This window comes from Hyla sarda, chromosome 7 (genome assembly GCF_029499605.1).
Source record: "Hyla sarda isolate aHylSar1 chromosome 7, aHylSar1.hap1, whole genome shotgun sequence".
NCBI lineage: Eukaryota > Metazoa > Chordata > Amphibia > Anura > Hylidae > Hyla > Hyla sarda.
Window position 1 is genome coordinate 121,045,341 of NC_079195.1, and position 20,474 is coordinate 121,065,814.

General features: G+C 40.6%; 1 protein-coding gene across 30 annotated transcripts in view; it reads left to right on the forward strand.

Annotated features, from left to right (window-relative positions):
- CAMK2G (calcium/calmodulin dependent protein kinase II gamma) overlaps positions 1-20,474 on the forward strand; it is a 304,863-nt gene that overhangs the window by 276,211 nt on the left and 8,178 nt on the right. For 6 of the 30 annotated variants that reach the window (XM_056530585.1, XM_056530586.1, XM_056530587.1 and 3 more), the window contains 5 exons: positions 4,124-4,192; positions 7,412-7,456; positions 10,864-10,912; positions 18,264-18,377; positions 19,227-19,352. In XM_056530585.1, coding sequence (XP_056386560.1) covers positions 4,124-4,192; positions 7,412-7,456; positions 10,864-10,912; positions 18,264-18,377; positions 19,227-19,352 — 403 coding nt within the window. The remainder of the gene's footprint in view (positions 1-4,123; positions 4,193-7,411; positions 7,457-10,863; positions 10,913-18,263; positions 18,378-19,226; positions 19,353-20,474) is intronic. The other 24 variants (XM_056530588.1, XM_056530591.1, XM_056530592.1 and 21 more) reach the window with 5 other exon arrangements.

A 20,474-nucleotide genomic window follows, 5' to 3' on the forward strand; every position in this document is an offset into this window, starting at 1 on the left:
CAATTTGCAAGACACCCCCAATAAATGAGTTGTTCTGCAGGTGGTGACCACTGACCACTTATCATTTCCTATGCTTCCTGGCTGATGTTTTGGTCACTTTTGAATGCTGGCCATGCTTTCACTCTAGTGGTAGCATGAGGCGGAGTCTACAACCCACACAACTGGCTCAGGTAGTGCAGCTCATCCAGGATGCCACATCAATGCGAGCTGTGGCAAGAAGGTTTGCTGTGTCTGTCAGCATAGTGTCCAGAGCATGGAGGCGTTACCAGAGACAGGCCAGTACATCAGGTGATGCGGAGGAGGCTGTAGGAGGGCAACAACCCAGCAGCAGGACCGCTACCTCCGCCTTTATGCAAGGAGGTGCACTGCCAGAGCCCTACAGAATGACCTCCAGCAGGCCACAAATGTGCATGTGTCCACTCAAATGGTCAGAAACAGACTCCATGAGGGTGATATGAGGGCCCGACGTCCACAGGTGGGGGTTGTGCTTACAGCCCAACACCGTGCAGGACGTTTGGTATTTGCCAGAGAACACCAAGATTGACAAATTTGCCACTGGTTCCCTGTGTTTTTCACAGATGAAAGCAGGTTCACACTGAACACGTGATAGAGGTGACAGAGTCTGGAGATGCCGCAGAGAATATTCTGCTGCTGCAACATCCTCCAGCATGACCAGTTTGACACTGGGTCAGTATCAGTGTGGTGTGGCCTTTCTTTGGGGGGCCGCACAGCCCTCCATGTGCTTGCCAGAGGTAGCCTGACTGCCATTAGGTACCGAGATGAGATCCTCAGACCCCTTGTTAGACCATATGCTGGTGCGGTTGGCCCTGGGTTCCTCCTAATGCAAGACAATGCTAGACCTCATGTGGCTGGAATGTGTCAACGGCTCCTTTAAGAGGAAGGCATTGATGCTATGGACTGGCCCGCCCGTTCCCCAGACCTGAATCCAATTGAGCACATCTGGGACATCATGCCTCGCTCATCCACCAATGCCACATTGCACCACAGACTGTCCAGGAGTTGGCAGATGCTTTAGTCCAGGTCTGGGAGGACATCCCTTAGGAGACCATCTGCCACCTCATCAGGAGCATGGCCAGGTGTTGTAGGGAGGTCATAAGGGCACTTGGAGGCCGCACACACTACTGAGCCTCATTTTGACTTGTTTTAAGGACATTACATCAAAGTTGGATCAGCCTGAAGTGTGGTTTTCCACTTTAATGTTGTGTGACTCCATATCCAGATCTCCATGGGTTGATAAATGGGATTTACATTGACAATTTTTGTGTGATTTTGTTGTCAGCACATTGAACTATGTAAAGACGAAAGTATTCCATACAATTAGTTCATTCATTCAGATCTAGGATGTGTTATCTTAGGGTTCCCTTAATTTTTTTGAGCAGTGTAGTAAAATAAGTATTGATTACAAATTGAGAAATGATTGTGTCACATTCCACAACAATAGATGACCCTGAGTGGGAACCTTTGTTAGCCTGAGGATCTTCGGAAGTCTGTAGAAAAGACTAGAGACTGCGCTCCTGGCTAAACTTATATTTATAGTATCTGATGCCAAAATTCTAGACAAGATATATAAACTAATAAAGATCTCCACGGACCTGGTGAAGAGGGCTGGACTTTGTTCAGACATAGCAAAAGTTTTGAACATACGAGGTCTCTGTCCTGAGATCATGTATATTTGTGAGATACAACTGGGTGAAGCACGCATTAGCCAGCTTCACTCCCTGGCCTGGAGTGAAGTGCGCTTCAGACAGCTGTAACTCACGATCACAGCAGGTCCCAGGACGGAGAACTGGTGCGATCATAAATGACAGTAACGCTTTAAAGTAAATGGGCCCATGCTTTACAAGAGAATGTGATAAAAAGATGGTAGTACATATAGAGGGTACTGAGGCAATATATGTTTATTATGAAAGGAGGTGGTCTGTTGTGCATCTTATCTTTTATCGATGGACTACATTGTAGTTAGGGACCCTATTATTGATTTTGCATTGGAGCCCAGAAACATCAAGTTACACCTCTCGATAATATATATCTATATATATGTATATGTGTGCGTGTGTGTATATATATATATATATATATATATATATATATATATATATATATACACACAAAAAAAAGATGTCACATATAAAAGACAAAGAAGCAGTTATTATGTATTTCATGCTGTAATGGCTATCTACAGGAATATTTAACCAATTGGAAATTGTCACATGGCCATAAGACTGTGAAACTATTGGGGTTGCCCAAGATTCCAAAAACATGGATGCTTTCTTCCAAAAAAGAAATTAAAAAAATAATCAGGCTGAGCTAGAATAACATACACAACCTGTGAACAGGTATGGTGATATTTGTGGAAGAAAGCAAAATGCTTTTGTGATCCTGGTCACTTTTTTTTTTAAATGTCCCTGTCATTTGAATCAGAAAATAACCCAATGGCACAGTGAGCACAAAATCCCAATCAGAAAGGAAGTTTGACTAGTACAAGCAAATTTAAGAAACTTTGTAATATATCTTTATTAGACAAAAATGCTTCTTTCTCATGTTATCAAACTCTTTCCCTCCACCATCTCCTTCCCCTCCTTTTGCTAAATTCTTTCATTCTGAAAATCATCTCATATTTGTCCTGTGTCTGCAAGACAAGCAATACAAGCAATGATCAGTTGAGGTCTCAGCACTGGGACCCCGAACAATCAAAACATTTGACATGTCTTTGTGACATGTCAACATTTTTTGTAAATGACAGGGATACTTTCAATTCTTTTATTTTTACTTAAATAAACAAGTGCTAAATTGTTGACCAAAACATTAAATATTTTATGGTTAAGGTGATGTCCACAAGATAGAGGATAAGTATATGATTGCAGGGGGTCCGACCACTGGGATCCCCCATGATCTATGGAATGGGACCCCAGCTCTAAGAGAGAGCACATGCTGTAGATGGCATACACTCCATTCATTTGTAAGAGCATGTTCACCAGACAAAACCCTTAAGTCTAGGTGGCAGATTAGTGATTGATAGAATTGCACCACTTAGAGCCACTTTCATTGGTTATAAACCTGTTGCAAAACTTATGCAACTTGCATTTTGTTCAATCAGTTGTATAAACAAATCCAAGATACAAACAAATCTAGTCTTATTTCTGAACTGAAGAAACCATGACCACTCATAATGTGCCTGTTTACACATTTATTTTGGCATGGCATCTTCTGGTATATAAATACCCAGGTGGTTCATAGCTTTGTTCTGTGCAGGCGTTAAGTGTTCAACCAGAGAGTTAGAAGGCAAACCCATATTGAGAGAACGAAGCTAGACCAGTAACTTGACAGCCATACACTAAAAGCTCTATATTTTTCTTTTATGCATGTAGGTAAGATTTAGGAGTTGAAAAGGCAGATTATAGTTTGCATTAGATGCCAGAAATTAGATGTTGCTTAGTATTATTATTTAGGTTACATTTACAGGTAAGGAAATATTTTGCTTATCTGGATTGGTTTCCCAAACTTGTTTAAAAAAAAATCCCAATAGGCCATGTCTTGAGGCTTCCCTTTAGGCTGCACAGGACATTCAATAAGATTAATTTAATGAACACTCTAGCAGATACAACTTTTTAATGGTCTTTTGGTGGCTTTCTGTGTACAGCAACCCATGTTGGAGGACTACACGGGCCATCTTTCACTGCCCATGCTGTCGATTGAGCATGATTTCCATATCACAGCCATGTCTTCTGTACAGTGTCATTTTACCATTCTATAATGTTTGGCAAACCTTCAGCAATTGACTTAAATTATAGCATTCCGTGTCACTTCTGTCTTATGTAATGTTTCCATTGTTCTGTAGTATTGCATTAGTAAATGATATAATCTCCATGGCTTCAAAACATTTTCCAACTGTTTTATGTCTCATTGCTCTTCATTTCCTCTGGCAGCATTGTTAGAAATTTCTCTATTACCTTTGGTTTCAGAGGAAACCAGTGTTTTCTCCGCTACATGTGTTCCAAGAGGAGGAAGCAGAACCTTTTATTTTTATTTTCACTTTATTTTCTGACAGCTTAAACCAATTCACCCCATCAGCAGAACTAAACCATCTGTTTTTCTATCTCAGCCGCAGACCAACAACAAAAACAGCATAGTAAGCCCAGCAAAAGAAAACCCCCCATTGCAGACAACAATGGTATCTTCCCCGTCTACTATTATTTTGGGGGTTTTGATGTCTGGGATGTGAGCAGTGGGAATGCTGCTTGTTCTGTGACATCCAATACTCATGTTTGCGTTTTATTTTACTTTTGCTCTTGTGTTGTTTGTGGAATATGGTTAGTTTTATTTTTCTTTCTATAATCTTTTGGGAAGAGACTCAGCAGTGGCCTCCTGGTATCCTTATAGAATTGGCAACTGTATATATAGATACTCCACCCCTAATGCTTTCACCTCCGGAACCTAGTATAAGTGAATGAATTCAGCAATGACAGTCCAAAGGATCCAGGGGGTCATCTGCTCTGCTGTAGGAGTGGTAAGCAAAACACTAACATAAGACCTACTACATTGTCATGGTTTACTAAACTGGTACTGCATTTTCTAAACAATGTCTTGAAATAGAGAACAGATAACCACATGATTCCACTGTATTCTGTATGTCTAGTAGGAGATATGGAATAATTAGGTGATCGCAAGTTAAGTCAATATTATACAGTTTCAGCTTCTCCACAATAAATCTCGATTTCACCAAGGCATTCCACACTCTCAAAATATGGTGGACCTCATGCCTTCATTGTTGAGATGTGCATGCAGTCGCCAGACTAGTACCATTGACCTCATCCATTCTCTCCACTGTGTGTCATTTCCATTATTGGTTTGTGTGAAAACTGTTTACAACTAACTTTACCTTGGATGGGTTTTTTTTTGTGTTTGGTTGGAGCTTCACACTGACTTAACGTTTTCAGTGTATTTGTTTCACATGAGTGGGGCAGAGATGGGCCACACTAAAGCCTCAGTTGGCTATGATCACTCAGTATTGTGCTAATGTTTCCTCCAGTGATCTGTAACTAACTTCATTAGTAAATAACAATTTATGTAAAATGCATTTAATGGCCCATCACTTACCCATAGTTCATTGAAAATTAACCCTAAATAACAGAAACAAAGGCCATGAATATTTCTAAATGTCAAGTCTCGAATAGTAAAACTCGATTGGCTATTTGAAATGAATTAAAGTGAAAATCTAAATAAACAAAATAGGTAAATATAGATACATGCAATGGACATTTAATTTTTACCAAGCAGTAGAGTATCTGGAAATACCCAACTGCTTGTGTATAGAGCATGGCCTTTGTTTCTTTGTGAACATACACCATGAATGTCTAGCAGACATTGAATCACTGTTCTGTGGCAGGTTTTAATACTGAGATGTAACAGTGCTTTTTTTAGAATGGGAATTCATCGCATCTTATGTGGCTGTACCACTTATAAAACATTTTTGTGTGCTGTTCATTGTTACATTTACATGCACTACATCCTATTTAAAAGGGTCACTACTGCTTAACCCCTTAAGGACCAAGCCCATTTTAACCTTAAGAACCAGGCCATTTTTATTTTTGCGTTTTCGTTTTGTCCTCCTCACCTTCTAAAATCCATAACTCTTTTATATTTCCATCTACAGACCCACATAAGGGCTTGTTTTTTGCGTGACCAATTGTACTTTTGTAATGAAACCTCTCGTTTTACCGTAAAATGTACGGCGAACCCAAAAACGTATTTTTTTAGGGAGGAAATGTAAATGAAAACCACAATTTTGCACATTTTGGAGGGTTTCCATTTCACACTGTACACTATACGGTAAAAATGATGTGTTCTTTATTCTGTGGGTCAATACGATTAAAATGATACCAATGGCTAGATACTTTTATATATTTTTAAATCTTATTTTTTTACATTTACGCCGTTCACCCTACGGGATCATTAACATATTTTGATAGTTCGGACTTTTACGCACGCGGCGATACCAAATATGTTTTTTTTTTAGTTACGCTTTTTGGGGGTAAAATGGAAAAAAATGACAATTTTTATTGGGGGAGGGGATTTTTCACTTTTTTACATTTTATTTTTACATTTTTCAACTTTTTTTTAACACTTTTTATGCCCCCATAGGGGACTATCTATAGCGATCATTTGATTGCTAATACTGTTCAGTGCTATTATCTCCTGCTCTGGCCTACTCGATCTCAGACCAGAGCAGGAGACGCTGGGAGATGGACGGAGGTAGGTGAGGGGACCTCCGTCCGCCATTACAGATGATCGGATCCTGTGGCAGCGCTGCGGGCGATCTGATCATCTTTTTTAACATGCGCATTGCCGCAGATGCCGTGATCTGTACTGATCACGACATCTGAGGGGTTAATGGCAGCCATCTGCGCAATCATGGATGTCTGCCATTACCGGCGGGTCCCCGGCTGCTGCTAGTAGCCAGAACCTGCAGTGTATGATGCGAGCACCGCTCCGATGCTCGCGTTCATACGCAGGACGTAAATGTATGTCCTGGTGCACTAAGTACCGCCACACCAGGACGTACATTTATGTCCATGGTCATTAAGGGGTTAAAGGAAATCTGTCATCATTGCATTGTCACCTGCACTAACCTGTTGGTACAGACAGGTAGTGTAGGAGACATTGATGACAACCATACTTACCTGGTCCCGTTCTGTGCTCCGGTTCTCATGCAATCGTCTTCCATATATTCCGTTCTGGGGCCGACTTGGAGCATGGGTGGAGCTTCTTGATGTCACTGATGCTGCTTCTCTGCTGGGTCTCACTGCTAGCAAATAGCAGCGGTGATGTCGGGACGCTCCGCCCATGGTCCAAGTCTGCCCAGGAGCAAAATATACCGTAGATGATAGCGAGAGAACTGGAGCACAGAATCGGACCAGGTAAGTATGGTTATCATCAGTGTCACCTGGACTACCTGTCTATACCGATAGGTTACTGCAGGTTACACTGATAACAAGAGATTTATTTTAAGAAGTTATTTTTGCTATTAGATCTAACTCTGCTGAATGGCTTTTTTTTATTGAATATGTAATATTAGAGTTGTTTTTTTCTTTGCCACCAGGGTTTTTGTTTTTTATTATTACATATTAGTCCATGGTCTAATTGCTTATCTTATAATTTTTTTTACTACCAGCACACATATTGTCCTTTACACATACGGGCACAGATATTTCTAGTATCCACAGACTAACTTTAAAAATGCAGTTTTCTTTATCCTGCTGTGTGTAAAGTTTGTGTTTTTTATACAGTACTGTTTTTTTCATAGTTTTTCTATTATTCATTTGTGTTATCTGTTTATCTCCCGTGGCCTTCTTGTTGTATCTGACTTTTTCTTATTTGTGCTCCTTTTCAGGAACCTCAAACAACTGTTGTCCATAATGCAACAGATGGAATTAAAGTAAGTATGTTGTACATGATCATGTACATGTACTTTGTATGTGTCTGTGACCTACATTTCTCTCAGAATTAGCTTTATTTCTGAAATACCTTAATTTTATCCCCCAGAAGCAGGGGGGCAGGTACTCACTGTGATAACCACTCCCCCTCCCTCTCCTCAGTCCAGTGCTTCCCAACCAGGGTGCCTCCAGCTGTTGCAAAACTAAAACTCCCAGCATGCCTGCACAGCCAAATGATGTGTGGGCATGCTGGGAGCTGTAGTTTTCCAACAGCTGGAGGTAGTCCCCTTTTATCTCTCTCACACACAGGCTTCATATATTCTTACACATACACATTAGATAGACACACTGATATACACACATACATATATATCCACACACACACACACATGCTTGGACACTTACTTTTTCATCTGCAATGCATGTTTCTCCCTCTCTCATTGATGTCTGCTGTGTGAGAGACGGCAGCAGGCTTCCTGCCCCTCCCCCTCCCCTTCTCTTCACATGAGTCTCTGCAGTGTGTAAAGCCCCTCCCCCCTCCAAAACGTCCCGGAGTCCAGGACGAAGCAGTGTTCACAGAGGCACTGAATACATTCCAGGAGGCAGAGGGGGCAGTTGTTTGACTGGCTTTTTCACTATGAAATACTGAAAATGTTCTAATGAAAGCAATTGCAAAACCTATTGGTTATACATGCTTTACAACATATCAAAAGTTTTTATATCTGACAGTGCCCATTTAAGTTCCTTTTTCATGTGTGCAGATTATTGGGCACTACTATATACAAGGAGCCTTTCCACAGACCAATTGTTAGGAGTGGATGGTTGAACAACTCAGTTTTATTTGCAACCATTCACTTTTATTATTGTCAACATCACATCTGCTGTTTAAATTGGAGAGGTGTGCTGCAAACAAAAGATGATTTTTGGGGCTACATAAAAAAATGTGCTAAGCCAACTACTTGTTTGTTCATTGGCTGGTAACATGACCATTTACATCATTGTTCCTGGGATAATCAGTCTGTGTAATAGGACCTTAAGGGTATGTTCACACTACGTAATTCCCATGGAATTCTGTGAGCGGAATTACGCGATCAGAATTACGCGCTGTGAACATAAACATCAGTGTGAATTTGTTTCCGCAAAACTCGTTCGCACTGAGCAATTTCAGCAGCTGACAATTCCACCCCTGAAATAGTTCAGCGCAAAGAAAGAACATGTTCACATCCGCGAGCACTACATACCTGTCAATGGTGATGGTGCAGTACCGCTGAAGTCTTTCGGCGGGGGCCGCCAGAATGGAATCTCCACTCGAGGAATTCTACGAGCGGAGATTCCATTCAAACTCTGTAGTGTGAACATACCCTTACTCATTGCATCTGTACTCTTGTTTTCAACAATTTTGCGTGTATGCCCCTTGTAAACAAATTGCAATAGTTACGGATGTAACTTAAAGGCATAAGAGTCTACACATACTGTACAACTCTTAACCTGTGGCGACCCAAGGCATATGCTGGAACTTCTGATACTACACATGTTATGTAGGCTATGTGTGGTTAAGTACTTCTCCCTTAGACTACACACAGCCTTTGCAATGGAGGGTCTGCACATGGTGTTGTAGGTGAGTGGGTTCCTTTGGGGCACACCCCTTTGTACTGTGTTTGACATGTAGAAATTGGAGTGCCCCTGGTGGTGTTGGTGCAATGCAATTTAACTTGGCAACTGTAGATGTAAGAGTTCTTTATGCTCCTAACTGGTTACACTGAAGAGGTTGCCTGCTTGTATACAGAGGAGAGGTGCTGCTTTAATGTGACAGGTAATATTGCAAGGAATTATGGATTCAGAAGTGGGGTCTATGACTTCTCTTGGTCCCTAGTAAGACATGTGCTTGTTCTGTGTAGGACATAAGGCCATATTGTAGGGCTGACTATTCATATTCTTCCCAGGGGTGTTCTGGGGTGTACTATACAGGGGTCCCACCGCTGAAATACATCGGATTGGGTGCATCCAGGTGAGAAATCCCTGATGTTAGTAGCTAACTCAACCATGACAGGAGGCAGGTGTCGTTCAGTCTTTCTTTGTGCAAAAGAGTTCTTTATAACCTTTCCTTCTTATGCTACCCTTATCCTGACAGCGGGTTTTATCTGAGGTAGGAATACAGCTTCTGTATCTCACTCTGACTCTCGCTAGACTTGAACTCATCTCAGCTAAGGGGCAGTGACCCAGTGTTTTTATGGCCTCTGACTCACATGGCCGGAAAGGTTTTAGGCTCCCAATCCCCATTCTCTAATACTCCTTAGTGCATTTTGTAGTGTTTAGTTTTGGCTACAAGATGGCACTGTGCAGACTCTGCAACAGTGAGTGTGAACTGAATGAGAGAGACTCCAAAAATATTTATTAAATGTATGAAAACATGAGTGGTAAAACATCCGAGACCCAACTCTGCAGCCCTTAGATTATGCAGGTGGTACGTTAATGGTAGACGCAATTCTTTATATAAATGGAACTAACTTTTGTGGAGGATTTTTAACATGTTACATTTTTGTGATCCTTATAATAATGTCTATTACTGAAGTAGTCAAAGATTACTAGAATGTACAGTACATTTAAGAGTATTTCAAACATGAAAAGGCTATAGTAATAGTTCCTTTCTTAGTATTACTTACAGCATGAACGGATATACAGCATGGCCCAGTTCCGCTTCTAGTCTTGCCAAAAGGTTAATTTAGTTGCATTGGACAACAAATCTTGCTATACAAATAAACATACCAATTTCTGTTTCATATAACTGCCCATGTTAGGGGTGGGCTACAACACCTTCGACGTGCCAACTTATCGGTTTGCCCTGGACTACCCATTATATAGAACATTTCATATACCCCAAACAAAACAAATAAAAATAAACATTATTTGTTTAGAATAAAAATACATTAAAAGACAGCATTGGCATGTGGAGGAAGAAAATGGGCGGTCCTGGACTACATGGACATGAACTTAATCAATAGTGCACAACATTTATTACATAAGGTGCAGGGGTACCTATAGTTTACCACACTTAAATAGATAAAACCCATACCAATAACATATTGTATTGGCACCCAATAGTAACCTACAAAGAGAACGTGTTAGTAAGACATATCTATACAGATCAAACACATTTTTTTCTATGCCACAAAGAGAACAACTGCAAAGAATTCTTCAACAATTTAGGCAACATAAATCTATATTCATATTTATGAATTGCAATTCTCACATAGATTATATCAAGTTAACGTGCCCTACTTTGTTTAGATTGTATGTGGACCTTTTTGCAGGCTGAACAATATTTATGTGCGGACATCGGTCTAAAGCAGAAAGTTCCTACTAATATGTGTTAATTCTTAGAATCTTAGAAATGTTTTTTCTTTCCTAGGGATCAACTGAGAGTTGTAACACCACGACTGAAGATGAAGACTTAAAAGGTAAAGTGACTTTTGACATAATGATACATAGATCGCGTCTTATCTGCCATTGCATCTGTCTGCACACTAAAATGGATATTTTTAGTGATGAGTTGCAGCAAGAACACATGGTTGGGAGCCCTATTCATATGACATCTTAGAAATTATCTGCGGGCACCACTTGACTTGTCAGTTTGTTTTGTTCCGAAGCAAGCCCAGAGGAACCCCCCCCCCCCCCCCCACTTACATCCAGATGTTAGCTTGCTTAGATTACTACCACTACCCTGTTACATGAATTATTAATACCACTGTATGATACAATTTAACTTGCAGCTTCTAATGACCTTGTGACTGTTTGCCGTCAGCAATAGCTTTTTTTATACTACTTTATACAAAGAAAGAAGCAATTTAATTATTTTGGTAGCCACTTAAATTTTTTGTTATGTTTCATATCACCATATCCAAGATTTTTCTTTGCTGCCAGTAAATGGGAATATTCACCATTTTACCATGTTATGAACATAAGAATGAAGAACCCTTCTATTCATTGGCAACAAAGAGATATGGTGAAACTCTGATATTGTAAAGCCTAATACATTAATTTCTTAAAAAAACGGAATCTTATGTAACTGTAATTATCATTTTTTGAAAAAGGAATCACTATTTTCTGTAATAACACTTGAGGGACATCAGAAAATGTCACAAATCAAAGTACCGCAGCCTGAAATTTGGGGCTATAATTCAAGAAGCCTATAAATACAACACTAAAGCAATTATTTACTTTCTAGTGTAGGCAGAATGACATTTTGAAGATGTCTCCTTTACTGGCCAATTATGGGTTATCCCAACATTGGACAACTTCACATGTACAGACATTTACAAACATTTAGTTTACATTGAAACCTGCAGTTTCAAATCCTTCGCAGGTTACTATACATGTGAATACACCCTTAATATATCTTATAATTTTTTGTTCATGTCAAGCAACTATTAAAGTGATATTGCAATGTCTACCTTACTTGTATTATTCAGAGCCTTCTGCCGTGGTAGCACTGCCCCAGATGATAGTAATGGGATGTGTTGCATCTCATAAATGATGCAATGAAATGCTAAAACAACATGTACTTTAGTAAGATGGAGCAGAGCACAGGGAGAAGAGACATCAATCTTTTAAGCTACAAGACAATGCTTACTTATTCATAATGCTAAAAGGGAAAATAACATTGGCTAACAGCATTTTCAGTAAGAATTCTCACGAACAAATTAATACATTTAGAATCTACCATTGATTTCTGTCCACTGTATCCTATGGAACAATCAGCATCTCTTAACATGTTGCACCTTTGTATTCTGACATCATCATGAGAAGCTGTTCAGAGCACTAAATTTATAATGAACATAATGTGGCCTTTAGGTCAGAAAGAACAAACCTGATCTGGAATCAGAAAACTGATCCCACGACAGGCCTTACAGTGGTTACAAATGGCAGAGTTGCCTTTTGAAGGTAAAACACAGACGATTCCATGAAATATTCATTTCTTATAAATCAGCATATGTTATAGAAGCAGTCTAGCCTTAAAAAGCCATTATGTGTGATAATAATAAACAGTGAGGTTGGAAGTGGAATTGTATCCTATGAATAAATGTTAATTTATCCTTAGATCAGGCAAGACAGTTTTTTTTAGTTATAATCTAAAGATAATAAAATCTACTTTCTTTATTCAGTACTATCAACTTTTTAATATAGAATTGTGTTTTTTGTTTTACTTGTGAATCCTCAGATTTTTTTGGTGCTAAACTTGTGGAATAAAAAACATGTCCACACTTTTTGGTCTGTTCAGTACACTGTCTGTTTCTTTGTGCAATCGAGCATAATGATGGGTAGTCCATAGTGATCTCATTCCACCAGAGTAAAGTGGCCTATTGCATTACAAAATGTCTGTACTGTAGGTGTTCTCTTAATGGATGCTAGGTCATTATACAATATTGCATATAGACAGAGCAAAGGGTGAGGCAGGCAGAGAGAATCAGTAAGGTAAGTATACTTTATTTACAATTGACCACATCAGTGGTCACTAGTACCCTAACTTTACCATCCACTAAATTAATTATAACCGTAAAACATAACTTTTAATGTGCGTACTGTTAAAAAACCAACAGGTGATCTCTCTATATTGTGCTCAATAGCTTATAAAGCATGTAGCTACATGCCACTGATACATGTGAATCGCGGCTGCAGTCCGCAAGTTAAAGAGAGACCTAACTGTTATTTTAAAATGCTATACACATCGCATTTTACAATAGCATTTTAAAATAACAACAGTTAGGTCTCTCATTAATAACTTGCGGAGTGCAGCTGCGATTCACATGTATCAGTGGCATGTAGTTACATGCTTTATAAGCTATTGAGCACAATATAGAAAGACCACCTGTTGGGTTTTAAACAGTAGGCACGTTAATAAAAGTTATGTTTTACGGTTATAATTAATTTAGTGGACGGTAAATTTAGGGTACTAGTGACCACTGATGTGGTCAATTGTAAATAAAGTATATCCTAAATTACCCTCCATCCATAGGTCCTTTTGTGAAAATCAGTAGGGTAAGTATATCACAAAAATGTTTGCTTTACAATTTCAAGCTTATAGACACTTCATTAAAATCTTGCCAAATCTCCAGGGATAATCCAGAGAAATATATATATAGATATGGATATATTCCCTGTAAACCATCCTACCTGATATGCATGGCTCCTGTGGCCTCTGTTGTCTTCTCTGGCTGCTTGATATTCTCTGCAATCCTTCTCTCCCCATGCCTACAGCTCTCAACAATCATTGCAGCTCCGATCTGCCAGCCCCCACCCTCCTGCTCAGAGCAGCAGAGAGAGATTGTGTCTGATTGGCTAAGGCTGCACACACCTCCCAGTTCTCAGCACTAAAGGGAGCATGACTCATCAGTGCAGGGCAGAAACCATGTTGTCTGTGTCTCTCAGTAGTAGGGATCGACCGATATCGTTTTTTTAGGGCCGATAGCCGATAACTTATACCAATATTCCGGTATAAGTTATCGGCTATTTATCCCCCCCCGACACCGCTGCAGATCATTGATTTAAAGCGGGCGCTTTAAATCAGTGAACTGCAGTGGCTTTTGCGGTGCCATAGACCGCCACCCGCTTCTCTCCCCCTGCCTGCCCTACCGCACCGCCCCGGCCCCATTGCCTCCCCCATCCCCGGTTTTATAATTTCCTGTTCCCAGGGTCCACTCTACATCTGGCTCCGGTGGCGTCCTCCTGAGCTGTCACTGTGCGCACTGACGGTGACGTCACGTCACTCGTCATTGCGCATAGCGTAACGCAGGACGCAGCAGGAGCCAGAAGTAACGTGGATCCCGGGCCCCGGGAACAGGTAATTATAAAACCGGGGATGGGGGAGGCAATGGGCCGGGCCGGGGCGGGGCGGTGGGGGGTGCGAGGCGGTGGGGGGGGGCGGTGCGGGGGGCATTATCGGCAAGGTAATTGCCGATAATGCCCAAAATCGTGATTATCGGCCGATAATATCGGCCAAACCTGTAATTGGTCGATCCCTACTCAGTAGGGTGGGTGCTGCTTTCAGAGAGGGATTTGGACAGAGACAGAGTGAATCTCTGGATGATGTAATTCCCTAATTTCAACCATGTAAGTGACAACCAAAAAGGGGAAACTGCTCTATATAGCTAATGAATGATGAATGGGCTATGGGTTTAGTTCCCCGTAGTACCCCTTTTAACTAAAAAACATCTCTTTTTAGAAAGTTATGCAGGATATTCCCATCTGAAGAAGTTATCCCCTCTTCACAGGATAGAGGATTACAAGCTGGTTGGTGGTCTGACCACTGGGGCCCCCACCTATTGCGTTTTTTTTGGCGCAAAATCTGATAGAATTCTTCATAGCCATGTCTACGGTTAAGTTTACCATAGAGCACTTTCTATTTTAGAATCAAATTTATTAACTGTATTTTTTTTTTTTAAGGCAAGAAAATTTGCATAAAAAAAGGCATTTTCCAGGGACCCGCTGCGATCCGCATTTATTAACTGTAAAAGCCGGCGGCACATGCAGCTACACTACGCTCCCAGCGGAAAATTCTGTATATGCTGTCATCATCTATAATCCCAGGAGACGGGTGCTCTGATTGGTGAAAAGCTATATACCAATCAGAGGTCCCGTCTCCCGGCGGCAGGGATTATGAATTATGAGAGCTGTATACAGGAGCCGGCGGGGAGCGCAGTGGAGCCACCGGCTTGTACAGTTAATAAATGTGGATCGCAGCGGGTTTCTGGAGAATGACCTGCTGTGATCTACCCTCAGCCCCTGTACTATAACTACCATCATGGACAGAGACTGTCCCATGATGGGAGTAGTTGTAGTACCGCAGCACTGAGGGATGGCCCTTGCACATTCCCCGGCTGCAGGACTTTTAGGACTTCTACTCCCATCATGGACAGAATCCATCCATGATGGGAGTTATAGTCCAGGGGCTGAGGTCCAGATTGCATCAGGTCATTCTCCAGAGACCCACTGCAATCCGCATTTATTAAATGTACAAAGCGGCGGCAAATGCATCTACACTGCGCTCCCCGCCGGCTCCTGTTGACACTGTCATAATTTATAATCCCCGCCGCCAGGAGCTCTGATTGATGAAAAGCTATTCACCAATCAGAGCTCCGGTCTCCTAGCGGTGGGGATTATGAATTATGACAGTGTATACAGTATTCCCTGTCTGGCGCCGTCAGGAAGCACAGTGCAGCTGCATGTGCCACCGGCTTGTTAACTTAATAAATGCGGATCACAGTGAGTCTCTGGAGAATGACCTGCTGCGATCTGCACCTCAGCCCCTGGACTATAACTCCCATCATGGATGGATGGATTCTGTCCATGATGGGAGTAGTAGTTCTAAAAGTCCCGTAGCCAGGTAATGTGCAAGTTTAATCCCTCAGCGCTACAGTACGACAACTAATCATATCATGTGATGGACTCTGTCGCATGATGGGAGTAGTGGTCCAAGGGCAGAGGGACAGATTGAAAGGGGGTCTCATTCCTGCGACCTTTACTGCTCCGCCCCTAGTGATGACGTCATTAGGGGCGGGGCTACACTGTTCAGTCCTGACTCAGTTCTCATTATGCGTTTTGCATATTGGTAACAGGGCATTCTGGCTGTTTGTTCCCAAACAGGGAGACTCCAGCTGTTGCTTAACTACAGCCCCCATGAAAGTTTAGCAACAATTGGAGGCTCCTTTTTTAGGGACACACTGCATTATGTGCTCTCTCCCCAGGGGAGAGCGCAAAAAATGTATTAACCCATATTTCTTGTTTTTCTTTTCTTCTAATTTCAAATACATGAATGCAGAGGACTAAGTCAGATTCGGTGGACTGTGACGATGGCCAGCGTTTTTTTTATTTCAATAAAATGGTTAACGAGGGCTGTGGGGGGAGTGTTTTTTTAAATAATGATTTTTTTTCAATGTGTTGTGTTTTTTATAATTACATTTTCAGGCTTAGTAATGGAAGCTGTCTTATAAACGGAATCCATTACTAAGCCAAGGCTTAGCATTAGCCCCAAAATCAGCTAGTGCTGACCCCCATATATTACCCCGATACCCACCGCCACAGGGGTGTCGGGAAGAGCCAGTACAAACAGGCCCGAAGCATCAAAAATAGCGCTCCTGGGCCTAGGTGGTAACAGGCTGGCGTTTTTTAGGCTGGGGAGGGCCAGTAAGAATGGTCCTCGCCCACCCTAGTGATGTCATGCTGTTGCTGCTTGGTTGGTATCTGGCTGATACTGATACGTTTTTTTTTTTTTTTAACAAATAAATAAAAGTGTGTGGTTCCCCATTTTTTCAATATCAGCCAGATGCCAACCAAGCAGCAATAGCTTGACGTTACCAGGGTGGGCGAGGACCATTGTTACTGGCTCTACCCAGCCTAAATAACGCCAGCCTGTTACCGTCTAGGCCCAGAAGCACCTTTTTTGATGCTCTGGGCCTGTTGGTACCGGCTCTTCCCGGCACCCCTGTGGCGGTGGGTACCGGGGTAATAATTGAGAGTTAGCGCTAACTGATTTTGGGGCTAATGCTAAGCCCTGGCTAAGTAATGGATTCTGTATACAAGATGGCTTCCACTACGAAGCCTGAAAATTCAATTATAAAAACCCCAACACATTGAAAAAAAAATTTTTCTTTAAAAAAAAAAACACTTCCCCACAGCCCTTATTAGCCCTTTTATTGACATTTAAAAAAAATGCTGTTCATTATCGCAATCCACTGAATCTAAAATGAGAAGAAAAAGAAAAAAAAAAACAATAAAACTACAACCATTTCTGTGATTTCTACATCAAAAAGCTGTTGTGAAATTATTGATGTAAACAGGACTCTCACCCCTTTGAAAATATCATGTAAAGCAGGCAATATACTTGGGCACGCCCACTTTTACAAAACTGACTTGAACAGTGTAAACCACGGCACAAAGCTTTCAGGGGGTGCACAATCCACATGACAAGATGGGAGTTTTGCTTCAGTGGGCAGTGTTTTAGTAGTCATATTCACTTTCTGCCTCTAAATATGTAGAAAGTTTTCCTGGTCAATTTGCATAAAAAATAATGAATGCTTACATGGAGAATGACTTGACTGCTACCTTACAAGGTTCTCATTTTCTCCACAGTGCCAGTCCACTTATCAGTTTAAGAGCTAAACATGGCCATACACTTTTAATAGCTGTCACTCAAACAATCCCTCTAGTTCGCTACATACACATGACTGTTCAGCTCGGCTGAACGTTCAGGTGTTGTGAATGGGGAGAGGGAAGGTAAGCTACTGAGAGAGCTGTCTGCCAGCAGTTTACCTCCCCTCTCCCCATTCACAACATCTCCTACAATATAAATGGGTCAGGCAAGCTGACATACAACACGCATGACCCACCTCTTCCCTAACCTCATCTGTCAGTGGAGAGTCAGAGTCAGCTGGTCCAACCAAAATCGTCGGGGTCGACAACTTTTCACTAAAGTGTATGGGGAGCGTTTAGTTTAATGAAATAACTGGTTCCTAGGACTACATAACCTGTTAAATGGTGTTACCAGACAACCTGCCTCATCACCCATTCTGTCTCAGATTGCTTTGGTCTGTAATTCAAGGATAAGCAGCATGGGGAAAAGAAGGCTTAACATGTCTCATCAATTTTCTTGTTCATGGTTTTATTAATCAGATTTGATAAAATATACACTTAGGTAAAAAAATAAAAATAATAATAATTTATGTCTCTCTAGATATAATAAACATGTAATATTAAATGTCCTGTCCATAATAGCCCTACATAATTGTCTCCTATTATTTGTTTCATATCGGTCAGCATCGTATCTCTGTTCTGGGGATGGTCCTTTGATGCTCCAAGAATGGAGCCTAAGTGAAAGCAAAATGCAGACTCAGTCCTTGCAGTCACAGTTTGGGCTTTGTGGGGCAACCAGTAAGTCCTGAGTGGAGTGCTGTTCTCTATCCTCTTTGCCCCTAGTATGCTGTCCCTACAGGCCTATTCTATAGCTGGATCCCTGTCAGATTATGAACTTTATTTTACTTGTTCTGCATGTTTGTGAGATATTGCCCTTTCATACTTAGAAGCTTTGATTTACTACCAGAGATAAGTAAAATTAAGTGTGTTTTTTTTTTTTTTGCATATTTGTAATAGATTCTGTTTTACTTTAATACAAAACAGAACACATCTTAAAATTAACTTTAGAGGGTTTAGACCACCCTCATACAACAGTACTACAGTCAGTATTTAGCATCAATAATTGTGAGCCAAACCAGAAGAAACACCTATCATGGAAAGATTTGCACCTCCTCTCGGTTTTGGAATCACTCCAAGTTTTGACTATAAATACTGGTCAAAAGTGGCTTAAGGGAACATGGTTTTCTTTGGACTTCCTGATAGAATTTAATAGTTTGAGTGTTATAAAAACTCCTTTGTGTTGCAGATAAGGGAAATAATAAAGCAGGGTTAACCCAGCACATACATTATTCCTTCCAATAGATACTATACAACTTCCCGAGAAATGATTACCATGCCTTTATCTTTGTAGATTGCATTAATTTACCACAGGCAACTGCCACCTCAGCAATTCTAAAGATTTTGACAGTGTAGCAGTAGCATTCATACATGCAATGTAGTAAAATAAACCCTCTCTTTGTTTTTATGATTTACTTTTTGTTATTCTCCTATTGACATTTTTTTTCTTGCTGTGCTTTACAGTAGGTTAAAGTTTAACTCTTCACTAGTTTCTTCCTCTAGTTGGTTAATATATATGTTTCTTTACAGCCATACAGTCTTGTGAAGAGAAAGTCCTAGCCTGGGAAAGCCCAGGTCAAACTCTGGAAGTAGAGCATGCTCAGACTGAGCCTCTACTCACTCCAGTTGTACCATTTTCACTTAGCAGTTCGCTATGTAAGTTAGTCAATCAATGACTGTACTACCCTAGAAGGTTTGTTGGTAGTAATCCCCGTTTGTTATAATTATTTGTTACTCATCAATGTCCTAAATCTTCCTTTAATAGAGTAGTTCCTACCTAACAGTGGAGGGCTGGCTTCTTTCTATATAACTGGGACTGATAGGTGGCGAGGCACAGTAGGCCCAAATGTTGGTGTATCAGATGGGAGAAGCCAATTGACTAGTCTCTGCTTTTATCTCTAAAATATCATGGGTATTCAGTATTATTTACAGGTAAGTGTTAGGTACACAGTTGCTATATATATCGTATTGAAATGCTGAGTATATAAACTCACCCTAGCAGCAAGCTATGCTCTTGCTGCAGTTTGTGTTCTGTAAAGTCGAGAGGCAGATGGTCACAATATTTTCTCCATGCCAGCCCTCCACTGCTACATAAACTGATCCATGTATATGTGTAGTTAGTGTTTACCTTCATACAATCCTTTATACTATCTGAAATTCCATCTGTTAACACTGTCTAGCTAACCATTATATTCACTGATAATGGCTCCTACAACCTGCAATTCCCCTTATTGTCTTATTCATATTATTATTCATATGATACTAGAAATTCTTCTAGAAAACTTGTAAAAAGTGATATTGTTTACCATTCTTCTTTTCATAGTTTTTTTTTTTGCATAATTACATTTTGTTATTTGAACTTTTTATAACATTTTCAGATCTTTCTAACAGTTTAATAGCTTGTAACTGAAAGGATAGGAAGTACCAGTAAAGTTGTCTGTTTTTTCATAAAAGGTTTTAGAGATTTTCTTTAATTTTTCCTCCAAAATGCAATTGTTAGCGATTCAAGTGTAACGTCTTCTCCCTTTTATATGTGCGTTCCCTAATGTGTATAATATTAGTATCTTTATTCCGAGAAGATGCCAGTGCGCTGCTCTGGTACTTTTAGACATGTTGAATGTTAGTACAAGACTAAGAGATTTTGTTGCTTGCAAAGTCTGTTATATCCAGTTACATTTCTCACTATGACTTTGTCATATAATGATATAAGAGAAGGAATCCTAGTGAGAAATGTAACTGGAGATAAGTGGGACTTTGCAGTCAATAAATGAATGTCCA